The sequence below is a fragment of the Rhopalosiphum padi genome, chromosome 1, assembly GCF_020882245.1.
Source record: "Rhopalosiphum padi isolate XX-2018 chromosome 1, ASM2088224v1, whole genome shotgun sequence".
Lineage (NCBI taxonomy): Eukaryota > Metazoa > Arthropoda > Insecta > Hemiptera > Aphididae > Rhopalosiphum > Rhopalosiphum padi.
Window position 1 is genome coordinate 15,061,995 of NC_083597.1, and position 24,109 is coordinate 15,086,103.

At 25.3% G+C, this 24,109-nt stretch overlaps 4 protein-coding genes across 10 annotated transcripts; 3 read left to right on the forward strand and 1 right to left on the reverse strand.

Annotated features, from left to right (window-relative positions):
* Positions 1–1,763: 1,763 nt before the first annotated feature.
* On the forward strand, positions 1,764–7,920 carry LOC132921679 (D-3-phosphoglycerate dehydrogenase). The gene is made up of 8 exons (XM_060984842.1): positions 1,764–2,120; positions 3,397–3,560; positions 5,571–5,636; positions 6,769–6,922; positions 6,993–7,125; positions 7,192–7,298; positions 7,367–7,507; positions 7,681–7,920. Exons 1-8 carry the CDS (start codon positions 1,977–1,979, stop codon positions 7,777–7,779), a joined length of 1,008 nt encoding a protein of 335 aa, XP_060840825.1. The 5' UTR covers positions 1,764–1,976; the 3' UTR covers positions 7,780–7,920.
* A 119-nt stretch (positions 7,921–8,039) lies between these two features.
* Positions 8,040–16,176, forward strand: LOC132921631 (uncharacterized). Its single transcript, XM_060984769.1, has 13 exons — positions 8,040–8,257; positions 8,362–8,484; positions 8,587–8,750; positions 10,605–10,802; positions 11,026–11,144; positions 11,288–11,478; positions 13,885–14,095; positions 14,341–14,594; positions 14,726–14,980; positions 15,038–15,182; positions 15,243–15,394; positions 15,457–15,624; positions 15,715–16,176. The coding sequence occupies exons 1-13, from the start codon at positions 8,146–8,148 to the stop codon at positions 16,092–16,094; spliced, it is 2,472 nt and encodes an 823-aa protein (XP_060840752.1). The 5' UTR covers positions 8,040–8,145; the 3' UTR covers positions 16,095–16,176.
* Positions 16,111–19,291, reverse strand: LOC132921689 (uncharacterized). The gene is made up of 3 exons (XM_060984854.1): positions 19,109–19,291; positions 17,039–17,191; positions 16,111–16,968 (listed from the first exon to the last, which is right to left on the reverse strand). The coding sequence occupies exons 1-3, from the start codon at positions 19,120–19,122 to the stop codon at positions 16,173–16,175; spliced, it is 963 nt and encodes a 320-aa protein (XP_060840837.1). The 5' UTR covers positions 19,123–19,291; the 3' UTR covers positions 16,111–16,172.
* A 138-nt stretch (positions 19,292–19,429) lies between these two features.
* On the forward strand, positions 19,430–23,989 carry LOC132921642 (uncharacterized). 7 transcript variants are annotated; one of them, XM_060984788.1, is made up of 11 exons: positions 19,432–19,788; positions 19,873–20,197; positions 20,546–20,817; positions 20,892–21,039; positions 21,623–21,754; positions 21,829–21,975; positions 22,052–22,405; positions 22,463–22,560; positions 22,846–22,925; positions 23,061–23,193; positions 23,660–23,989. In XM_060984788.1, exons 2-11 carry the CDS (start codon positions 20,171–20,173, stop codon positions 23,760–23,762), a joined length of 1,494 nt encoding a protein of 497 aa, XP_060840771.1. In that variant the 5' UTR covers positions 19,432–19,788; positions 19,873–20,170; the 3' UTR covers positions 23,763–23,989. The 7 variants fall into 7 exon arrangements, with proteins under 7 accessions (XP_060840811.1, XP_060840804.1, XP_060840771.1 ...); XM_060984797.1 differs by having other exon boundaries at positions 19,432–19,778; XM_060984780.1 differs by having other exon boundaries at positions 19,432–19,590; positions 19,704–20,197.
* The last annotated feature ends 120 nt before the right edge of the window (positions 23,990–24,109 follow it).

A 24,109-nucleotide genomic window follows, 5' to 3' on the forward strand; every position in this document is an offset into this window, starting at 1 on the left:
TAATTTGATATAATATAGTATAAATACATTATTTTCAAAAAAAATATGTCAATCTAGTATCTAGTTATCTACTGTAATACTGAAGGAAAATAAATTACTTTAATAGCTATTTCAAAAAACACATCAAGAAATATAGGTATTTAGTGAATGGTGATAAAGACAAAGACTAATAGATGCTCAGAATCATTTTTCGTGTACAATATATCATTGAATTCAAATTGAACGCAATCATAATAGTGACCCACTCGACACTTAATGTATAGCAAAGCGATACCCACTTGCCTACCTTTTTTTTTATGGATTTTTAGTAAAAAATAAAAATAAAAATTTTTATTTAATAAATATATTTTTTTAATTTTAATAATTAGCTAAAAAAAATTAAAATATTTTGAAAATTATACCATTCATCTATAAAAAATTCTTAGAACATCATAAAAATATAATTTAAACGACAATATGAAAATAAATTAAAATTTTCAATACATACTGACATACATAAGTATATGTATTTGGTTTATAATATTTACATCATACTAGGGACTAGGTATATTTTTTATTAATAGTTTTTTTGAGAATTTTACTTATCGGTTCATCGTTCATCTAAATATTTGCTCAAAATAATCAGTTTAATGTCCTTTTAAATTTACCTATTTTTTTCTTTATATTTTTAAGTCGAAATGTCGAGTAATAATAAAATATAAAATCAATATGTAAAACCTTAAAAAATATTATTCTCTTTAATTTTTGTAATAATTAAAATAATTCTAAGATTTCACAAAAAATCATAAAAAAATGATTTTACATGAATGCATTTTATCTACATCAAGCGCGTGAAGTAAAAAAAAATAATTACGTAATGAATATAAACAGTTGTTTTTTTTGTACCAATGTAAAATGAACATTGAAAAGTAAACCTAAGAAATAAGATTTTTATTTCTATTTCTATTACTGTAGTATCTATCTATAATTATTCTTTAATTTTCTATAAAATATAGGTAGTTTGGAAGGTACCTATATCAAATTTGTAAATATTTAAAATATTGTATACTATTAGTTTAAAAATTAAAGTATACATTTAAATTTTTGATTAAAGTATTTAAATACTGGTACTCAGATATTTAACAATACTGATACAGTGATATAATTGTAAAATATATAATTTAATATTTCTTAGGAATAAACAAAAATTATAAAAACATATCATTACTCATTACAAAATGTTAATAATATCACTTTAAAAACATTTATACATTTCCTAAATATTAGGCAAACTATACTCTATAGTATAGTAAGCAGTTTAAAGCTTTATATATAGGTACGTAGGTATAGGTATGTAAGTAATTTTGAAAATCACAAAAAAAACATTTTTTTAAAGTAGATATGTTCTTTAGCAAAAAAAATGCTTGGTTTATTCTATATCTGTTCTGATTATACACTATATATATATATATATGTATAACGTAATTAATATTACTATGTTAATCAGTTTATAATTTCTTTAATAATCCTACATATGGTTCCATACAAATATACAATATGTATAATATGTATAATAATCATGTGCATCGTAATAAAATAATTATGATACTTGGGTCAAAGACCAAACCAATTGAAAAAAAAAGATTATTTTTATCAAAAGTGATTATAAAAATAATCGAGTTAAAATTTAAGATTGCAAATAATTAGTACCTATATTTATTACTATACTTATGAATATAGTAATATACTTCGTCTCTTCGATAAGAAATACCAATTGAAATTGCTCGATCGTAAAAAAGACAAAAACTGCCGTCTGTAGAGATTTAGAACCACTCACCACTCGTGTCGTTCAAACCAGTTCGACCACTTTATTGTTCACTCTCGATAGTCAATACTCTCGGAGGCAACAGACAACAGTGAACAGCACATTCAGTCTTCAGTGTATTCGACAATCGACATTCGTAAAACACTCTTGTCACTTACACTCATCAGCAAACATGTCCAGTCCGCGTGTGTCCATAAAAAAGGTACTCATCAGCGATGCCTGTGATCCTTCTTGTGCTACACTTCTTGAAAAAAATGGTATTCAAGTTCAATCAAAATACAAATTGCCAACTGATGATCTTATAGCAGAGTTAAAGGTAATATTTTAATTACTATTTCGTCATTTATAATACCGTGGTAATCAAGTACTAAATTGTAATGCCGGTTTGCATTATCAATCGCCATACAGAATACATTAATGCCTCCTACTGGTCTAATGATCCAATGAAATAATCAATTTTGTATGTAACTTGACAAAACTGTACGTTGGTATATAGGTATAATGTAAAATAATCATATTGTGTCCTGTCTTATAGTGTGTGCATACCTACTGCATAGTTACCTATTGCTCATAATATCATGTAATATTGTAAATAGGTATTTCATTTTTTTTTCTAGTTTTTAACCTTTAGGTAATTTGGTTTAACAGTATTTTTTTATTCAGTTTAGAGTGGTAGATCTAAAATTTTAGTATGAGAAATATAGATAAAATTATAAAATAATATTTTACTGCCTTATAGTTTTGAAATAAATGTATTGACATTTTTGTAGTTCTATTTTTAGTCATTTTAGGTATGGATTTGATCTGTAATATATAATGGTGGATTGGTGGTACACAAAAAATAATTTGGCATTCTCTGATTTAGTCTGTTGTCTACTAAATAAATTACTATAAAGTGGTTTCCTTTTGACTTCTGCAACTAGTGCAGTCTTACTGCAGTCAGCCTCATTATAATTTATACAATTTACCTAAAGTAGGTACTTATTTATTTATTTAATTTGTATTTAACATAAGTTTTATTTAAAATAGTGTGGTAAATTCTTAAATGTACAAAAATATCTCACCATCTATCCCCTCTCACCCTTGGTTTCACAACCTCAAATTAAATCGTAAAATAATTACCTCTTTTTCACGTCTAAGATTTGGACACACCTTACTACCTTCTCACTCTTATAAACTTTCTCTCAATGACTCTCCTTTATGTATGTTCCACGTTCACGATCCCATGATTTGCGATATCTCACATATACTTTTTCACTGTCCCTCTCTGGTTCCCCAACGCAATACCCTCTTCACCCTAATCCACTCCTTTAATGTCAAACTCGACACTCAATCCATTCTCTCTTCACCAAATGTACCAATTATTACCTCACTTATATCCTTCATCAACCAGACTGGTTTAAAAATTTAATTTATTTGTAATATTATTTTTGTTGTTAATATTGTTTTCTATGTAATATTTATAATCATAATTGTCGAAGCTAATTGTTTACAAAGTTTCTTTTAATAAAAAAAAAAAAAAAAAAAAATTCTTAAATATAATAATTATTATTGAAAAAACATATTTTAATTCAAATAATTTAATATTTCAGGATGGATTATATGATGGATTGGTTGTTCGTTCAGATACAAAAGTAACTAAGGAAGTAATAGAAGCTGGAGCCCAGTATGGCCTTAAAGTTATTGGGAGAGCCGGAACAGGTGTTGACAATATTGATTTAAATTCTGCAACTGATGCAGGAATATTAGTCCTAAAGTAAGTTCAAAGTTGAGTTGTATAACCTAATATAATTTTTATTATACTGACTACTGAGTAAGTAATGTATTTATCATATGTAAGTAGTCAAAGTAGACATCAGTTTGTCAATTTAAGGCACCAGTACAATAATCAGATATATCAATTTTTTTTTTTTAAAAATCCAAGAAAAATTTAAAAAAAAATGGTAAATGAACCAAAATTTAAAAATTTATATTGTTCTTTTTGCAAAAACATGGTTCAATAATTAAATACATCCCTTTACATTATATATTCATGTTTATTCTTATAAAAAATTATAAAATGTTGATAGTTGCATTTTCAATAGTTTTAATAAAAAGTTATGTTCATTTCTGATTTTGGAGAAATGTTTGCCAGTCTAGAACCCTTTTTAATTGCTTATAATAGTTTAATGATTAAAATTTAATATGGCCCACTTAGGTATGCTCAATAACTTGCTAGTTTCTATCTGTGGCTTCATATATATATATACAGATAACAAATTTCATATAATATAATCATTTAATTTTTTTATTCATTAAATGCTAACATTAATTAAAATGTATAAATGATTAAGTTAATAAATGCCACTTGAATTAGTTGTATAAATATGCTTACAAGTTAATACATATTAACATATTTAATAATTTTAATAATATATTTTTAAGTGGTTAGTCATATCTAATTTCAGATAAAATTTAGCTATATGTCTGATGTTAATTGTTGTGATTTTTTCAAACATTTTAACTAAGTAATTAAAAAGATAATAATAAATGCATATTAATATCATACGTTGGTCTTGGTAGATAAAAATATAATTTATAGTAACATAATACATATCTAAAGATTTTAAAGTGTTTGATGTGCCCAATTGAAGTGTTAATTTTTCATTAATAATCTATTACATAGATACCTAACCTACTTGTTAATATTTGTTGAGTATTTAATTACCAATACAATTATCATTTTTGTACAATGATTTATGATTTTATCATATTTTAAGTATCTAAAATGGTTTTTGTAATAAAAAATAATTTTATTAATTTTATATTACTATTTAATATTATATTTTAGATTTACTTGTGTTATTTAATTATTTTTAAGTGACATATTATCAACTATAAATAATTCAAACCATTAAATCAATTTTTCACACCAATTTAAATATATATAATTCATTAGTTTAAGCATGCATTATAATATTATTTTGAAATAAAATGTTTAGTTTATTTACAATTTATTTTATTTTAATAATACAAGTACAATTTTAAATTTATTTTAATATTTCCAAACATAGTTAAATTTAATTTAAATGTTATTAACTTGTAGCAATAAGTGTGTATATTATATTACCAATTTCATTTTCCCGAGTTTAGGATACTTATGATAACCAACTGAAAATTCAAAAATTTTAATAATAATTGATGTTTATGAATATTTTACAAATAGCTAAAGTGGATTCATATTTTCATATTTTGAGTTTTGTCTTAGTTTTATTCAAAATAATACCTATATGTACACATATACAGCTAGATTTTTTTTATTGTAACTAATTATTAAGCTTCAACATTATGGTTATTAACTGGGCAAAATTTTGCTATGGCAGGGTAGTGTACCACTGTACCAGTGTACATTAGGTTGGTTGGTTTTTGGAACACGTATTCTTGTATGACAATTATATTATGTTATTTACTAATTAGTCTTTATGAAACAATAAATAAATTTTAAAACATTTAATAATATTAAAAAAATGTATAAAATAATTTCAGCATATAGGCGAACACCCCAAATATATTTGCAATTATGAAGGGGCTTTGAAATTTAAGCTTCCAGACCTAACCACTGTATTTTTACTTTGATTAAATTATTACTTACATTTTTGAAAAATCATATATAATTTAATTTAACCTATTAATCCCATATGGTTATCAACCCCTTCTTAAAATGCTTGTATTCTTTTTATTATAATTATTATTTTTTGTAGTTCTAACTTTATCATTTTTATTTTAGTACTCCTGGTGGAAACTCAAATAGCGCTTGTGAACTGACATGTTCATTAATATTGTCATTGGCTCGGTAAGTTTAAATTTTAACATCTATTTATATTTTTAACTTATATCAGACATATATCAACTACCTCTATTTAACATAATTTTGTTATATATTCTATACATTTAAATTTAGTCAATAGATCATATTAACCTAGAATCTAATAATAAACCAACCTTTTTAATTGATTATTTTTTAGCTAGCCTTTACATAAAATATGTATGGTTATTATATAATATATAATAAATATTAAAGTGAGCACGTAATCGGTGATCTAAGAAAAAAATGTAACTAGTAAAGTAAAGTAATTAATATTACATTCTTTAAATTTCTTATGTTGAGTTACATGAAAAATTGATTAATTTTATTAGTTCAATAAAATTTAATGAACCAATCATAGGCCACGTTTATGGGACTTTTAATTCACTATTGATTTATTAAATGTTTAGTGATTGTTCATGTGTTGAATTAGTATTTTTTTTTTAATTAACTCATCAAGACATCAACTTAAGTTAAAAAAACTAAAACATGTTGTTTTTATTTTGTATTAATAGTACTTAGTACAATTACATATATACGTATATTAGGCACATTTAAGTTTATTTTTTTAGTTTTTATTAATTTATTTAATACTAAAAATCCTAAATTGTAATTATAATTGGTAGTCAGTATAATATATTTTTAAATTTAATTCTACATAGAACTAACTCTTTTTTATGTCTAAAGTAAATTATAAAGTATCTATAAAGTATTTGCAGGGTCCATAATGATATTAGCTTCTGCTGGACCATAATATAACTATAAACTATAGTTAAATAAAGTGTGAGGCTCTACATCAATACATCATATAGATGTTATAAAGCATAGGTCACCAAATGGCGGCCCACAGACAAAGAATAAATAACACATATTACGACAACATTATATGTGTTATTATTGTAAATTAATATATTTGTTAAATATTATTAGTTTTTAAATAATGTAAATATCTACTTAGAATTTTGATGGCCCGCAAAAAATTTTCAGATTTTTAATGTGGCCCTTCAAAAATATTAATTGGTGACCCCTGTTATAGAGATTGTTAACAGTTGGATAATATTCACATTATTTGACTAACCTTACCTAACATTAACCTTGATGTATAATGTTTTATATTTAGAAATGTGCCTCAAGGATGTCAATCATTAAAAGAAGGAAGATGGGATAGAAAACTCTACATGGGAACTGAAATCAAGGAGAAGACTATTGGTATACTTGGTTTAGGTAGAATTGGTCGTGAAGTGGCTTATAGAATGCAAGCATTTGGTATGAAGGTACATCAATAAAGAATTACAGTAATTTTTAAAATAAAATAACATAAAATTTATGATTTTTTGTATTTAGACTGTAGGATATGATCCATTTATCAACAAAGAAGCTGCAGCAAAATTTGGAGTAGAATTATTAACTTTAGAACAAATTTGGCCTATTGCTGATTATATTACTATACACACACCTTTGATTGAACAAACAAAAAGTGAGTAATTATACTAAACATTTATGTTAATTAATAAATGATATTAAACATTATTTTTTTAATTAGATTTGATCAATGATGATGTATTCAATAAATGTAAAAAAGGAGTGAAGATTATTAATGTAGCTAGAGGTGGTATTGTAGATGAAGCTGCACTTCTAAGAGCTTTGAATGTGAGTTGAATATTTTTATTCAGCATTTTAATTTTTCAATTGATGTTAATATCTGGTTAAATTAATAGGATGGAAAATGTGGTGGTGCCGGATTGGATGTTTTGACAGAAGAACCACCCAAAAGTTCTGAACTTAAGACTCTTATTTCACATCCAAAAGTTATTGCCACTCCTCATTTGGGAGCTTCTACTCTTGAAGCACAAGTTAAAGTAAATTGAATCACTTTAATATTTATATCATATAATTATTATGACTGATTCTTTATATATTGCTTATTATAAAATAATCAAAATCAGAATCAGAAAAATGTTTCTGATTAATACATTTATTAAAACAAGTTGAATTTGTAAACAGAATTATTATTAATTATGTATTATTTCAGGTTGCTGAAGAAGTTGCACAACAATTTGTGGCATTAACTAATCCAAGCAGTAATTATTCCTTAAGCGGATTGGTCAATAAATTAAAAAATGGAGCATAATATAATTTTTAATGTTAACACTGTTATTATTGTAACAACTAATTTAATTATTATAACTATAAAACCATAGTTGTTTTATTATACATGCAATGTTTACATTAAATCTACTATCATAATAAACGACTCATTTATTAGACTTTATTTTAGTTATCTAAATTAACTTCAGCAGGTATATTGTAAATCATGATATCACAGTTTATGTAAAAACAAACAATGAAACAATAGCATATTAGCATGTACCTATATAAAATATTAAATCATTAGAGATAAGTTTTTTTTACACATCCATGTTTTTCCTCAAAAATCATCCATCCTTATTTCCAAAACAGTACAACTCACTACAATAAAGTCTTAAGATTCAAAAAAATGTCTGGAAAAAAAGAAACTGAGGATGGTCCAATACAGAGATTATGTAAAAAGTGTAATATTAATTATAATCTTATTATGTTAAAAGTTACTTTATTTCTGATGTATGGAGGTAAGTCTAGAACTAGTTAGATATAATATTAATTACACAAACCTGGGAAATATATTACATGTATTATGTATATCATTTTTTTATATATAATACTTACTTTTTAGCAACTTCGTCATTAATTCCATACTTAACTATTCACATGCAAAGCATTGGTTTGTCTGTAGAAGAAATTGCTATTGTTTATTTGTCATTGCCATTGACTACATTTTTAGCTCCACCTGTTTCAGGTACTTATAATCATACCAAGTAATATACTATGTAATGAACAGTAAATTTTGAAACTGTATTATAAAACTTAAATAATTGTATTTTTTATAACATGGATTTAGGATTTCTGGTAGATAAATTTGGTCATTATAAACCAGTTTTATTTATATCACTAGCATTAAATGCTATATTTCATCATTCGTTGATATTAATACCGCAAATGGAAACACCTGGAGCAATACCATCAGCATATGTCATGAGACATCCCGAATCTGGAAAAGTCGATGTAATTAAAAACTAAAACTTTTAAGCTTAAGAAATAACATTGAATTATGGATATTGTGCTTTAAAAAAATAATTATAACATTATTCTATGTTATATTCAATAATTAAAAGTTACCTATAACCTTCCTAAATTAAATCTAAAATACTAAAACCAACTTTTTGTTTGATAGAATAAAACACTGAATATGATATATTATTTAGATACCAATCCAATGTTTTATCACTGTTCTACTAAAAAAGAATGCAGTAAAATTAAAAAAAAATCATCTAATTATATATAATAATGCTGAAATTTCTCCTATAAAAACGTGTAGGTATAATATATAATCAACATTTATCATTTATGTATTGTAGATTCACACGTTTTTCGTAATATTGTTAAGACTTAAGAATACTATATGGCGTAGATAACTGACGTAATTATTATCAAAAATATTGTTCTTTTAAAAAAAAAACAATTTTGTATAAATGTCGTAATAATTATGACTATATCTATAAGTATATAGATTATAGGTATACCTACATAATTTGTGAAAATTCGGTACCTCCTTAGCAAAAACAACAAGAAAGATTGTCGTAAGTAGGTTGTAGGTATCTTATACTCATATTTGAAATACGGCATTTTTTGTTAAAATTTCTTAATAATCCATATTTACTTATGGAATTTTTGTTTAAATTTTGGTTGTCATTTAGCCACATAATTCATTTTCTTAAAAAATACTGCCTACTGAATTTTCAATCATAATTTATACTATAATAGATTTAGGTATCTACTTACATTACTATATTTTCGATATAAATTATTATTATTATTATAATAATTAATAGTTACCTACCTATTTTTGTTTATCAAAAAATATTGATGAAAAATAAAATAAAATGTAGGTATAAAGACTATAGGTAATATAGGTAACATAAGGTATTGCACCTTGTTCTATTGAATATAATTAATGTAATGTGCCTATTATAAATAACTTAACGAATTTAAGATAATATATAGAAAAGTAAAAAAAAAAACAGTTGGAGTACCTATTATGGATCAATAATAAACAACTAAACATAAAAATGTATATTTCTTAAAATGGTACGTAGGAAATGTATGGCATTCTTCTTTAGTAGGACAGAATCAGAGACAGACTATCCCGTAAGGAATTACCCATTGCGATATCTCCTGAAATAATGGAGATATCATAGTTATGTTATTTTTAAAAGACTCTCAGGGACAAAGACTTCAAGTATTTCATATTTTAATTTAATGCAATGTTTTGATAAAAAAGTTAAGAAAAATAATTTTTATTTGCGTTCAAAAAAATAGATATCCATTTTGTAGACGTTTCAACATTTTATTTTCATTAGATTCATGATTTTTAATATTTTTTTAAAAATATTACACTGGCATTAATATGGTATTAAAAAATGCACAAATTAAAAACTAGAAAATGTATTAAAAACTATTAGATTAATGAAAATAAAATGTTCAAACGTCAAAATTTTCAGAAAAATAAAGTCTACAAAACGGGCGATCTTTGATTTTATTGAAAATAATTAAATAAAAAATTATTTTTTTATCATTTTTACCAAAATATTAATTTAAAATAAAATATGAAGTACTTGTAGTTCTTGCCTCTGCGAGTCTCATAAAAAAACAAAATTATGATATTTCTATTATTTCAGTAGATCGCAATGGGTAAATTTTCTCGGGACACTGTATAATAGGTAATATATATATATATATGTATATTGTATACTATTATAGCCTATATAGAACATGGGTATATTTAATGCACAATAACTATACTAAATAAAAGTTAAAAGGTATTGTCTTATGTTTAATAAACAATTAATACTTTATCAGGTTTGGTGGAGTCCTTGTCCAAGCAGAGAATGTCCAGAAGACGAAGAAATCAATTTAGTTTTAGATGAATGTGATGATCATTGTTTGTTGAGAGATTACACTGTACCACGCGATGAAAATAAAGGAATTACAAAAATTGAACAAAGTATTGCTGTTAGACCACCGACTTTTATCACCGGACTTACAAATCCTCAACAAGTATTGAAATATATATTTATTTATAAATAACATAATTAACCGTTTGACTTGGTGGTGGTATAGTGGTAATTATGTAGGTACTAACAGTCAATATTTACAGATTTTACTTATTTTTATTAATAATTAATAATAAGACCATATAGTTTAGTATATTTGCTCGTATGATGGAAATAACATATTATTGATAGATCCATTTGTTGAATTTGTGGTTTTCATTTTTCAGCAACAGCTTCCCAATTGTATAGTACCACCCGTTAACAATCACCAACCAGGGATAGACGACCCAGATTTGTATTTCATTTACGAAAAAACCAAACAAGCTAAAAACGCGACTAAACAAATGTAAGTACTACGACCAAGAGTGATAAACTTATCAGTTATCACTATTAGCACATCAAAATGTAAAACATGTTACCTAAAATTAGAAATAGATAAAAACAAATCAACAATGATTTTGATTTTATTCGTCAATTGACATTTTACAGTGTAAAGAAACCGGAACCAAAGAAAAATAAAGTAAGAATGGGAGTTTTATTGAATAATGAAACTGTAAAAGAAATCGCTAACATTGGTGCTGGATTAAACAATATCAACGATACATCTAGCAAAAAAGAAGCCACCGTTTTTGTGGTATTAGATATGCACCCAGGTCTTATGAATCCGACTGAAACATTAGGTAGGTACGATTAGATTCCTACTATCGGCAATATTTTGATTACATATTTACATGTATATATAATATTAATATATTGTTCTTTGGTATGCTCTGTAATGACGTAAGTTGAACTATACCTATATATACTATATATTATACCTACATTAATTAGTGGTTGAAAAAATGTCTAACCATACACTATAAGCACAGGGCACAGGGCACAGAGTACCAGAACGGGTGTAGCCGGTTTTCGCCAATACTTTTTTCCATCAAATTAGAAAAACCGACATTCCTTATATCGCCAGTTATTAACTATAGAAATTACGTTTTTTCTAATTTTGCGGGAAACGGAAAGTTCATTTTTGTCAGAAACCAATACCTACCTATCAAAACGGGGCGAGGGCTTCGCTTTATAGTGAATTACAATTTTGAAATACAAAATTAGTAGGTACTTATTATATTAATACTATAATTATTCATCTACAAAACACTTCCAGCTTCTAGACCCATTATATTTTTTAGAGGTTCGCTTATGCTAACCAGTAATCTCTTTTTTTTCCCTTGTGTTATCGCCTCATGAGGGTGAACCGTTTGCACAATACTTACCCCCAAAACTAGTAACCTCTAGACCCTCCAGTTTATACGTCTGACCAGTTGCATAATATTTTTTTGGGGTGATAGATGGATCGCTCCATATTGAGAGCTGGGCCTCAGTGAAATAATACAATTGTTAAATTAACATTCAATAAATAAATTAAAAATAAATATTACTGTAAATTCTTTATTTAATAAATGTACCTATTAAAGTATTAAATACGGGGTGTAATAAAAAAAATGTATTCATTATTACCTCCACCGGTTCCACCACAAAACTATAGTCATGCTTAAATTTAGATGTCACTGCCTATCTGACTCAATCCAGGTGTATGAACATTAATATATTTTAATATTTTAATAAATAAAACGCAAACATTAACTTTATTACAAAATTATACGTGCGTGGTGTCGTGTAATAATTAATATTTATTTTTGTAATTCCAACACCTGGTGGCAGTCTTACAATCATATATAAAATAATGTATGTATAAATATTTATATTATATATTTTATAAATAGTAAATACTATGTCATATTCAAATCATATCTACATATTGTTACATATCCTGTGAGACTATGAATCATATATAAATATATATATATATATATTATATTATAAATTTAATTAATTACTAAATAGCACAAATTTCATACGGTGTGGTGGCAATGAGGTAATTAACACGAACATGCCGAGGTCAGGGCGAAAAGCTTAGTGACTAGTGAAGTAGTGAACATTATACCTACTATTTTAATTATGCCATTGAAGTAGGTATTGCTAAAGTACGTGCTCTAGTAGGTACCTATCCTATAATACAACAACGGTACTTTATAATCATAATTATTATAGGACAGACCTGATAGATCCAATAGGTACTTGTACATCAGTCGTAATTAAACGTCAAATATCAATCAAAACCCATATAGGTTGCGTAACTAATAACTTTTTATTCGGGGATAGCGCAAAGCGTCAGGCACAAAAACTACACAATAGTTTTAGTAAAATGAACGCAGCTGCGTGTAATTATAGTTTAAAGGATTTAGGTATAGAATGTACGACATCCGGACGCTATAAGAATATAAGATAGTAGGATCATTGCGTCAACATATGGACCATGAGAATACGACGGCGGGGCCGGTACACATCACTTGACTAGAAGGAATATGACCAAGACTCGAGTTGTGGGGATAGGATCTATATAAGAGAGTTCGAAATAGGCCTTTTTCAGACCTGATTTACAAGAGTTCGAGAAAATACTGTGTCAGTACTTATTTTATTATTTGGATTTAGAAAGAAAAAACTAAATTGTTTTCAAATAAAAATACTTTTTGTATCTAATTTATTATATTGCATAAAGCCATAAACGGTTGTTTGTACAATGTACGTGAACCGCTATACAGTTAGTATTGTCTCACGTCTCTTCTCAGATGTCGAAATTCGATGTCCACCGATAAGGAAACGTATCGACTAGATAACTAAACTACTAAATTATACTACAACACCCTAAAATTCGTTACGCGCAGTAAAATATCATATAAAAACAGGACCGACTTAAAAGCTCGACAGATGATTAGGGATATCTGAGGTATTCAGACTTTCAGAGATAGGTCGTAATACCGTTCACCATCGTATATCTTTTAATATAATATTTTTATATTTTAAGTAAATGTTAAATAAAGATAATATTATACTTAATACATCACTTTTCATTATTGCATTGATGATCGACCAGTTGGGACACAAGTACACAACAATATCAATATAATGTTTTGGATTCTATTATATGCCTATAATAGTATGACCAATATTACCTATATATTTATGAACTATAGGAATGGAGCTCCCCGAACTCGATCAAGATGAACAAGTAACGGATTTCCGTCAACATTTTTCGTCAGACATGTTGGTATCATCTGGAGTGAATTTTTCAGCACTTCTGGATCATGATTTACGCTGTGGCGGTAGGGTGCTGGCTACAAACTTAACGTACAACAAACTAAAAGAGCTCGCTGCGGATTGTATGCTTCAAAAATGTATTTTCAGGTATATAGTGATATTATTACATATTTATACCTGCGTTTGTTTAAACGACATAGCATATCCCATGTGGCCCGCACATATACTGGTCTTAAAATATTTTGATTTGATTTCCAAAAAGAACCAAAAAAATGTACAGGTACCTAGTAAGACCCCAAATTGTATAACTTTATTATTTTTCACATTCAATATTTTGGTTCCTTGTTTCCATTATGTTAGACCTAGTATAATGAATATATTTTTAAATATAGGACAGGTGGACCTGAACGATGTCCACCCGAGTACAAACCTTCAAACGAGAAAGTGTTTTGGATTTATTTTGGCCTGCGGTTTATAGGTACCACTATGTTAGCAGCATCAGTTACAGTAATGGATCCAATTGCTTTAAGCCTAATACAAAGGTATGGTGGACAGTTTGGAAGAGAAAGATTATTTTCAACTGTTGGCATGGCATTGTTCTCTCCTCTCACCGGTTGGCTAATTGATTCTATGAGTTTAAAAAAAGGTACAACAAATAATGTGATATATGTATGTTATGAAGAAAAATATTAATGTTGTTAATTATTATAAATATTAATGACATAATTTAAAATATAAAGTAACAGAATAAATGTAATGAATGTTCTCAACTATTAGGTTACACGGATTATTCATCTGCATTCTACACTTACGATATTCTCCTTGTTTTATCAATGGTAACATTACTAATGATGCCAGTAGGCATAAAAATGCCAGCAGATCATATCTTAAAAGACATGCTAAGACTTTTAAAATTACCACATGTAACAGCATTTATTTTTTTTTTGTTCATGCTTGGAAATTGTTGGGGATTTATAGAGTCATATTTATTTTTGTACCTTAAAGAATTGGGTGCTTCTAATTATTTATTGGGTAAGTTTTATTAAAAAAAGAAAATAATGAGTTGACATAATAAAACGAAATTTATAGGAATCACAGTGTCGGTGGCTACAATTAGCAGTATTCCATTTTTGTATGGGGCAGAAAAAATATCAAAAAAAATTGGACATGTCAATATTATTGTTATAGCTTTCTTTTCACACGCAGCTAGATTAATGGGTTATTCATTTATTGAGTAAGGTCACATTAAATAATTATAAAGAACTTATTTTATAATATAAAATTTATATTGCAGAGATCCATGGTGGGTATTTCCATTTGAAGCAATTGAATCCTTAGCAGTTCATTTGATGTGGGTTGCTGCTGCAACATATTGTGCTCTACTTGCTCCTAAAAATCTTCTAGCAACACTTATTGGTGTCATTGGAATGTCCCACTTCAGTCTTGGTAAATAGTACTTTATTTGTTTCAATCATTATTAAAACTGATAATATTTAAATGTGTTTAAGGTCGTGGAAGCGGAAGTTTTATTGGAGGACTTTTAATTGGATCCTATGGAACTAGACAATCTTTTAGATTAATGGGATTACTTGGAATTTTAAGTGGAACTATATACGGTTTATTACATTGTATGTGGCTTTACAAGTTTGAAGATCGAACTAATACTGAGAAATCAGGTAAATTTTATCGATTTAAATGAACAGAATAATATGATGTGTTTATTAATTATATAAACAGTATTATTTATATATATTTTTTTAATTTAGAGCCATCAGAAGTAGAATCTCTTAAAGGAGTTGAAGAAAACAATAAAGAAGATTTATCTGATTTAGAAGCTGAGGCTAGACGTTTAAGCTTAATGATTAAATTCAATCACCGTGGATCTTTAGCATCTTTGGATAAAGAACTACTACCAGCAACTAAATCCCAAAGCGATCTTCGAAGTGCATCATTGCAACTCCCTAAAGTTGATTTATTGAAGTCAACTCTTGAACTTAATTATTTACATAAAAAAGCTAATGTGAACAAACCTATTTTAAAAAAGGAAGAAGGTAGTGTGTCAACTCCACACATGAATAGAAAATCACTGATAATTCAAACTACAATGGAAGAAACTAATAATTTTGAAAACAGTGAAGAAAATTAAATAACAAATAGATGAATAGTTGTTAAATTAAAAGAGTATTGGTTTTATTATAAACTCACATTATATTTACATAGAATTTTAATATTTTTTTTGTTTTTTATAATTCTTATCGTCTTCTTTATAACTTTTTCTTTTATTCTTGTCACCATAATCCTTGTTATTATATTCTTTTCTGTCGTCTTTTATCTTCTTTCTATCTCTTTCTCTTGATTTATCTCTATTACTATAGTCTTTAGAAGATATAGTTTTAGAATTTTTACTAACATCCTTCTCTTGACTTTGACTGTGTTTAGAACGTTTATTATTTTTCTCTTTCTTATAAGATATATCTTGTTCACATTTGCTATGTTTACTTCTATATTTTTCTCTTGAGCCTTCTCTTTGATATTTATAGTACAAATTATCTTTTTCTTTAGATTTATCTCTGTGGTGCCGTTTCTTATCTTTAGTTTTGTTAGTTGCCTTATTACTTTTATAATCAGGACTTCTAATTATTTCTGGAGTACAAACTTCTCGTTTTATTTCTGGAGTACAAACTTCTTGTTTGATTTCTGGAGTGCTAATTGTTCTTGTTCTTTGAATCTGTGGCGATAACATTTCCTCTTTAATTTCAGTTTTAAATTCAGTTTTAACCTGGAAATCATCATTTTCAAATTTTTCAGTCTTAATTTTGTTAGTAGGTTCTGAATTTTTTGGTGGTTTGTAATCTTTAACATGATCAACACGTAATATTCGACCTAGCACACGCGTACCATTAAAGTTATCCACAGCTAATACTGTACTCCTTTGATCTTCATAGCATACAAAACAAAATCCTTTCTGTTTGCCAGTATCTTTATCCCGTACTAAATTAAGGTTAGTAATTTCTCCATATCTAAAATTAAAAACAATTTATTAGTTTTAATTATTTTATATGATTAACAAATTATAAAAAATTCAATTACTGAGAAAATATAGACATGATATCGCCTTCAGAAAGGTCATAAGGTAATCCACCAACAAATATCCATGCACTTGATTTATATTCATCGTGCCATGAACTTTTAGGTAGTCGTTGCAATTCTTGTTCACTGAGTTTTTTCACATTTCTCATATTTCTAAAAGAATAAAATACATTAATATACTTTAAATACATAATAAATAATACATTATACAGTATATAAACATTATTAAAAAATAATATTCATATTAAAATATTAATGATAATACTTGACTTGGTTTCAAATAATAAATAGTTTTACTTTTAAATGGTAGTTTTATTTTTATTTTTATTACCTTATAAAGTTATAACCAAAAATATATATAAACATAATTTTCTTTCATTAACATTTGAATTTTTTAATTTACTATATTTTATACTCACAATAATATTCTCAAATGCAATGTTTTTGACAAATATTAATTCAATCTATAGTACAACTAAAGGTAAAATAAATTAATTTAATAACATCAAAAAACATAACATGGAATATACTTAATGATATAGTCTAATAGACTGTCTTAGCTCAGGTTCGTTTTTATGTATACAATATATTATTAAATTAAAATTTAATACATCCATAACAATAAGCAATTTGACACCTACTTTACAACGGGTGATACTCACTTGCCAAACTTTTTTCATATGTTTTTTTATTTAGGACTGTTTTAACAGCTGCACATATGGTTTTTCAATTATGTGTTACTTATGATCCACACGTGGATCACCAGTCTTAAGTTTCATATGTATTGTATACCAGAGTGGCACTAATCAGGCCTTATAATACAGTTAAATATGTGAAAATTGTGATACAATAAAATAAAATTATTAGTATTACATTATTTTTAATTACAAACTATATTAAATAATACAGTAAGTAAATTTGATAAGGAAAGAATTAAATAAAATTTAAGTTAAAATTGTCAATATAATTTTGTCATATTACATTTTTTAGGTATGCAACTTATTTTAAAATTATATTTTTATAAAGTAATACAACAGTTTTAATAACACAACATTTTAAGCAGAGATTTGCATCCAAATCATCAAGAAACAAAAACAACCTCTAAAAAATTCAACACCCAATTCTCATATAATCCAAATGATGTTTTGTTCAAAAACATCCATAATATTATTATTATTAAAATAACCAAAATAAAACGTCCTAAAATAGTTAACCCAAAATATGAATAATTTTTTTTACAAATTCCATGTGATGGTAATTTTATATTTTTTTTAGTTGGTTAGATTTTATAACTTGTTGACCTTAGTATTAATTATCGCAAGATATACGTTTGAGCAAACCAAATAACAGCAGTACCATTGTACCAAACAGTAATTATTTAAATTTTCATTTTTTAAAATAATCATAACTCATAATTATTGTTACATTAACTATCACTGTAATCAGTAATATTTAATGATTTAAAATAATATTTAAAACAAAATTGTATAAATTAAAAAATTAGGTACATAGTTTTTAAATTCTTGCTGTCTGCTGAACAACTTTGTCAATCCAAATAATAATGCTTAAGAGCAGTGGCGTTCTGAAGAAGACATTTTCAAGGAAATCCACCTCGTATGAATTATTAACTTTATCAATATTATTACTTGTTCGGTGATCATTGGTAGTCGCAATAACTGAATAGTAACGTAATACAGTAGCTCTTCGTTGTTAGTAGATAATTTTTGTTAAAAACATATATATTATATATATACATACTTTACTTTAGTTTGAAACATATTAACTATTATAAAAGTTACTGATAATAATATTCAACACAGCAAAAGCAAAAAATCTTAATTTTAACTATATTATGTACATTTTTAATTAAAAATGATAAATTAAATAACTATATTATTATAAATTTGACTAAATATGTTTTAATTTTGGATTATAGTTCTATGGATAATAATACGTTAAAGTTATTTTATAGGATAAACTACATAAAATTAATAAATAAAACATAAAGCATAAATGAACAACTGGTAGGTATATTAAGTAAAAGCGATTATTTAAAAACATTGTACTTACGTTAATGGATTCATTTTAATAGTTGTTCGTTAGCCGTTTTTAATTTAGAAGGTTTACCTAATCTTAACTAGTCCTATTAATTTTTTTATGACATAAAATAACTATGTAGGTAATAAGTTTATTTTAAATCACATATTATTCACTTTATTACTCGTAGTAGTCTCGTACATCATAGTGCACAGACTAATTAATAGTTCATATCAGTTTACTATCATGTTTTAAAATGTGTTTAGATCACAATTTATGATAACAACTTTATATTTACGATAGTACAGACCACGGGCACGGACCAAGAAAATAAAAAATAGTTTACGGTTTTTATCATGTCTTTATAATATTTTTTACTCTATGTAAAAAAAACTAACACCTTGCCTAACGGTTTTTATCTGATATAATTAAATTGTGAAAATATTCTGCACAACACTAGAATTTGGATAGAAATTAGGATTATAGAATAAAGCGTTGACTTATTTAGTAATTTAGTAATTATTGAATTTTACTAGTACTTTCATCGTATTATTTAGATGCACATTGTACACTAATATTGCATTATGACGTGATTAAAAACAAAAAATTTAAATTATTTCTTTGTTAGGTTATTGCAGTCAAGTGTTTGTTAGTTGTTACTGTCTTGTTACCGAGGAAACGGAACACGGACTTCTGCACCATTGTCAGTTATAGTAATTATTTACCAGTTATAAGCCTTGAACAATGATTGTTTAACTATTATAACGTGTGGATTACATACTTTACAAATTATTCAGAACTCAGATACATTATTCACTGAACTAATTTATGAAAATGAATGTCAATGGTCCATACAAATTTATTAAATGAAAACTTTTGCAACACATTTTTAAAATGCAAGTTTTTACAAAATGTTCATTCAATTTGGAATATTTTGTATAATTATTGAACAATTGAGTCTATAGTAGTTTTATTGTAAAAATATGTATGTATTCTTTTTAATTTCTAAATATTCATTATATACAATGTCTATTTACTAAATTATGCATCCTATGTTTTAAATAATAATAATTTCACTATTCCTGAAAACAAAATATGGAGGAAGAAGGTTTCAAATTCAAAGTGGGTATTTTATTATTTAATTTAAAAAAATTATTGTTTAATAATTTATACATGATTTATTACCTACCTATCAAAGCATTATTTTTGCTAAATTATCAATATACTTTATAGATACCAAGCTTGCTATGATGTTAGTATGTTACATACTGGCATGCACATCAATAATTTAAAATCAACTAATATTATAAAATTATTTAATTAAAAAAAAAAACAATTTTCAATAGAATAACATGTTTTTCATATTAAGTACATTGACATTTATGAATTGGCTAGATTTATGTTTTATAATCTAAATTATTTCTGTAGTATAAAGTTTGAATTATTATTTTTGAGTCATTACTATTTCAGCATATTTCCAAAGAAGATTTTAATAAAACTTACAAAAAAATCAATCGTTGTCGACAAAAACAAATAGATGATCAACATTGGAACGTTTATATGGAATCAATCAAAAGTACAGACTCTAAAAAAACATACACTATTGAAAATAACACGGACATTAAACAAAGTGAAAACTCATTTAATAAATATAGAAACAGCCAATCTAGCATGCATGATTCTATAAATTTATACTCATTGCATGATCCTTATGATATAAATCATATACATGGGCTTAGAAAGTATTTAGTATAATTATTAATAATAATACTTTAATATTAATTTAAATTTAATATTTATTTTGTTTTTGTTATAGTCGTTTGTTTAAAACATTTATTGAGTTTTCTAATATTTTAGAAAATGCACTTTTGCCACCTGTTTTAAAAAGTGCTAAAAAAGTACGAATTAAAATAAATGAATATGATCAACAAACAAATAATTACATATTTGATTTAAACTCACTGGTAAATAACTTAGTACCTAATTATTTATTTTGATATAAAATGCACTTATATACATGATTATTAAATAATAACATTTGTCTGACTTTTTAACTGACTCAAAGAAAAAATATTAACAAATATAAGTTACATATTGTAATTAATGTTAGTATGACAATAAATTTACAGTCAGGATAAATGTTTAAATTAGTGATTCTTTGAGAGAAGGAGCAATAGTATTTATATTTTTATTAGTAGGTATCTATATTTTTATATTGATTGAGGCAAAACAATTAATTACTATAGAATTAAATAATTTAAAAACAAACCAATTAAAATAATAAAATTGTTATTTTTAATTTTTATTGAGAATAATTTTATTTTGAAATAATCAATTCTTACACACAAATTAAATACCATTTTTCTAAGGTCTGCACATACTACAGCGATAGTGGTAAAATTGTATTGTCTTTCGCCACAACAATAAATTTTATATGGCTAAAACATTTTAACGCCACCGCTGCAATGTATGGAGACCTTTATGGTGGTTTTGCCAGTAGATTACATCAGAGATTGTTACATTTTGAATTTTATTATTGTATTTCAGTTTTATGATATTAAAAAAGAATCAAAAAATGAAGACTTGCACAATAAAAAAAATAAAACTAATGTCACATTAAGAAAAGCTTTTCAAATTAAGTTAATTAAATGCTATAAATTAGCAATTAATGCCACAAAGGTATTTTTTATAAATAAAGTTAATTATAATAATATATTAATATATAATATTCTAATGTTCTATACCACTTGAAGATGTGTTCAAAGACCTTGGAAGCTGGAATTTATAACCCTATTCAAAATAAAATGAAAAATTTAATACAAATTATATCAGCTCTATCATTAACTACTGGCAAATATATTTATGGTGAAATATTCAAGAAAAAAAAGAAAGAAAGTTTTGTATGTATTAATTTAGTTAAACTGTTTTTATCATTATTACTATATATTTAGATTGATTTCAACTTAATGACTCTAGGATTTAGTTCAACATTGCAAAGATTTAGAGAATATGTTGGAGGAATGTGGTTATAAAGACACAGATATTGACAATCATAGTAATAATATTAATAGTAATATATTAAATGAGCTTTCTAATAAAGCTTTAAGTAAACCTAAAACCCAATTATTTTCCGCCAATTCTAATCGATTAAGTATGTATAATCATGATAAACCAAAATTGGGATCATGCTATGCTCAGGGATGGTCAAAAAAATCATTTGAATCATCTAGAAATAAAGTTTTATCAAAACAAGACAATATCTTAAAAACTAATAATAATTTAGACGATATCAAAACTGTAATGGAAGAATATCCCTTTGGAGAAATGAATGTAAGATATATTATAATGCATATAATTATAATTTTTTAGCATATAATTTTATTTTAGGAAACAAATTATAAATTTTTGTTTAAAGAGATACAAGATGAAAAATTAATTAATACCAATGAAGCAATTACGTTTTCAACTGATTCAAAAATAGTAAAGTATGTATAAGTGTGTATACCCAGATTATTATTATTTGAGTATCTAAACTACCATAATATTGAGATCTAAATATTGTAAATAATATATTGGTTTAATTAATTATATGATAATGTAATAATCAATAATACATATTTTATTCTTGTTGTCAGACAATTTATTTTAAATGCACATTCAAGAATATTAAGGAATTTATTTAAAAAAAATGTTATTTATTATAAGATGTCTAAATTGTTAGCTTATACTAAATTTTGATTATTATTTAAATAAATAAATACATATTTCAGGTCAAATAAATTAAAAACAACCAGTAATGTTGGGCTATACATTATACAAGAAAACATCTGGAGAAAATTTCCTATTAAAAGTACTAAATTAGTTAAATTTATAATTCATAAAGATTTTAATTAAAGTGAATCTGGAGTAAATAATACAACAAATTACATTTTAATTATCCTATGTTTAATTAAATAATAAGTGAATCTATTATTTGTAAATTAAGATATAAAGTTCTCTCAAAATGGATGTATGGTTTTAAATATAACTCCACAACAAACTAAGGAACTTTATTTATACAAAAGACAATTCAAACAACAATCATTGATAGCAGAACATGATGTTAATATCTTATTCAAGTAAATATATTTATAATCTGTATTACATTCATGATGTAACAAATAAATCTTCTTTACCTACACTCCAAGTAAACCAAAGTATTTATGATATTGATTTATATACGAGGACAAAAAACTTCTTTTTAATTGAGTTGACTTAATATTTTTCTCTGCATTAAATTTAAACTTTTAACTAAACATATTATTTAACAATTGATGTTGTTACTAGATATCTATAACTTAACATTCTTAATGTTCACTTAATAACACAAAATATTTTGGTTTACTAAACTAGTTTGTACTCATTGAGTTATAATATTTTTGTAAATTGTTTACAGGTTATCATTTAATTATTGTTAAATATTGTCATTATTCAAAAAACTTCAGTTTTATTTGACGTTTTCTAATTTCTATACTTAATTATAAATTATGTATCTATTAATTGTATTTATTAATTTAATTTAATTTCATGACTTTTCTTTTTAAGTATTTCAGAAACAATTATGGATGACCTGATAAATGAAGTTTTATCAAAAATTGATTATGATGCAATAATCAAGAATTTAATAAAAATGGAACTATTGGAATGATTTTAAATTTTCAAAGGCGTAATCATTATTAATTTAAACACAATTATTTTTATATAGACATTAATTACGTAAAAATATATGTAATATTATTATAACAATAAAATCAATGATTAAAGCATTAAATCTTAAGTAAGTAGAACATTGTATGGATTAGCACACTCAAGTGTTTCTAAACATTTTCGTTTTTCAAGATTCTTAGAAATCTAATAAAAACAATTTTTTAGAAATATTTAGTTATTTCTAGGTTAAAAAAATATGTTCCTTCTTATTAATTATCTATTAAAGTCTTAAAATGTTCAAACTTTTGTAACCACTCAATTGATTTCCTTTTTAGTTCCTATTACATA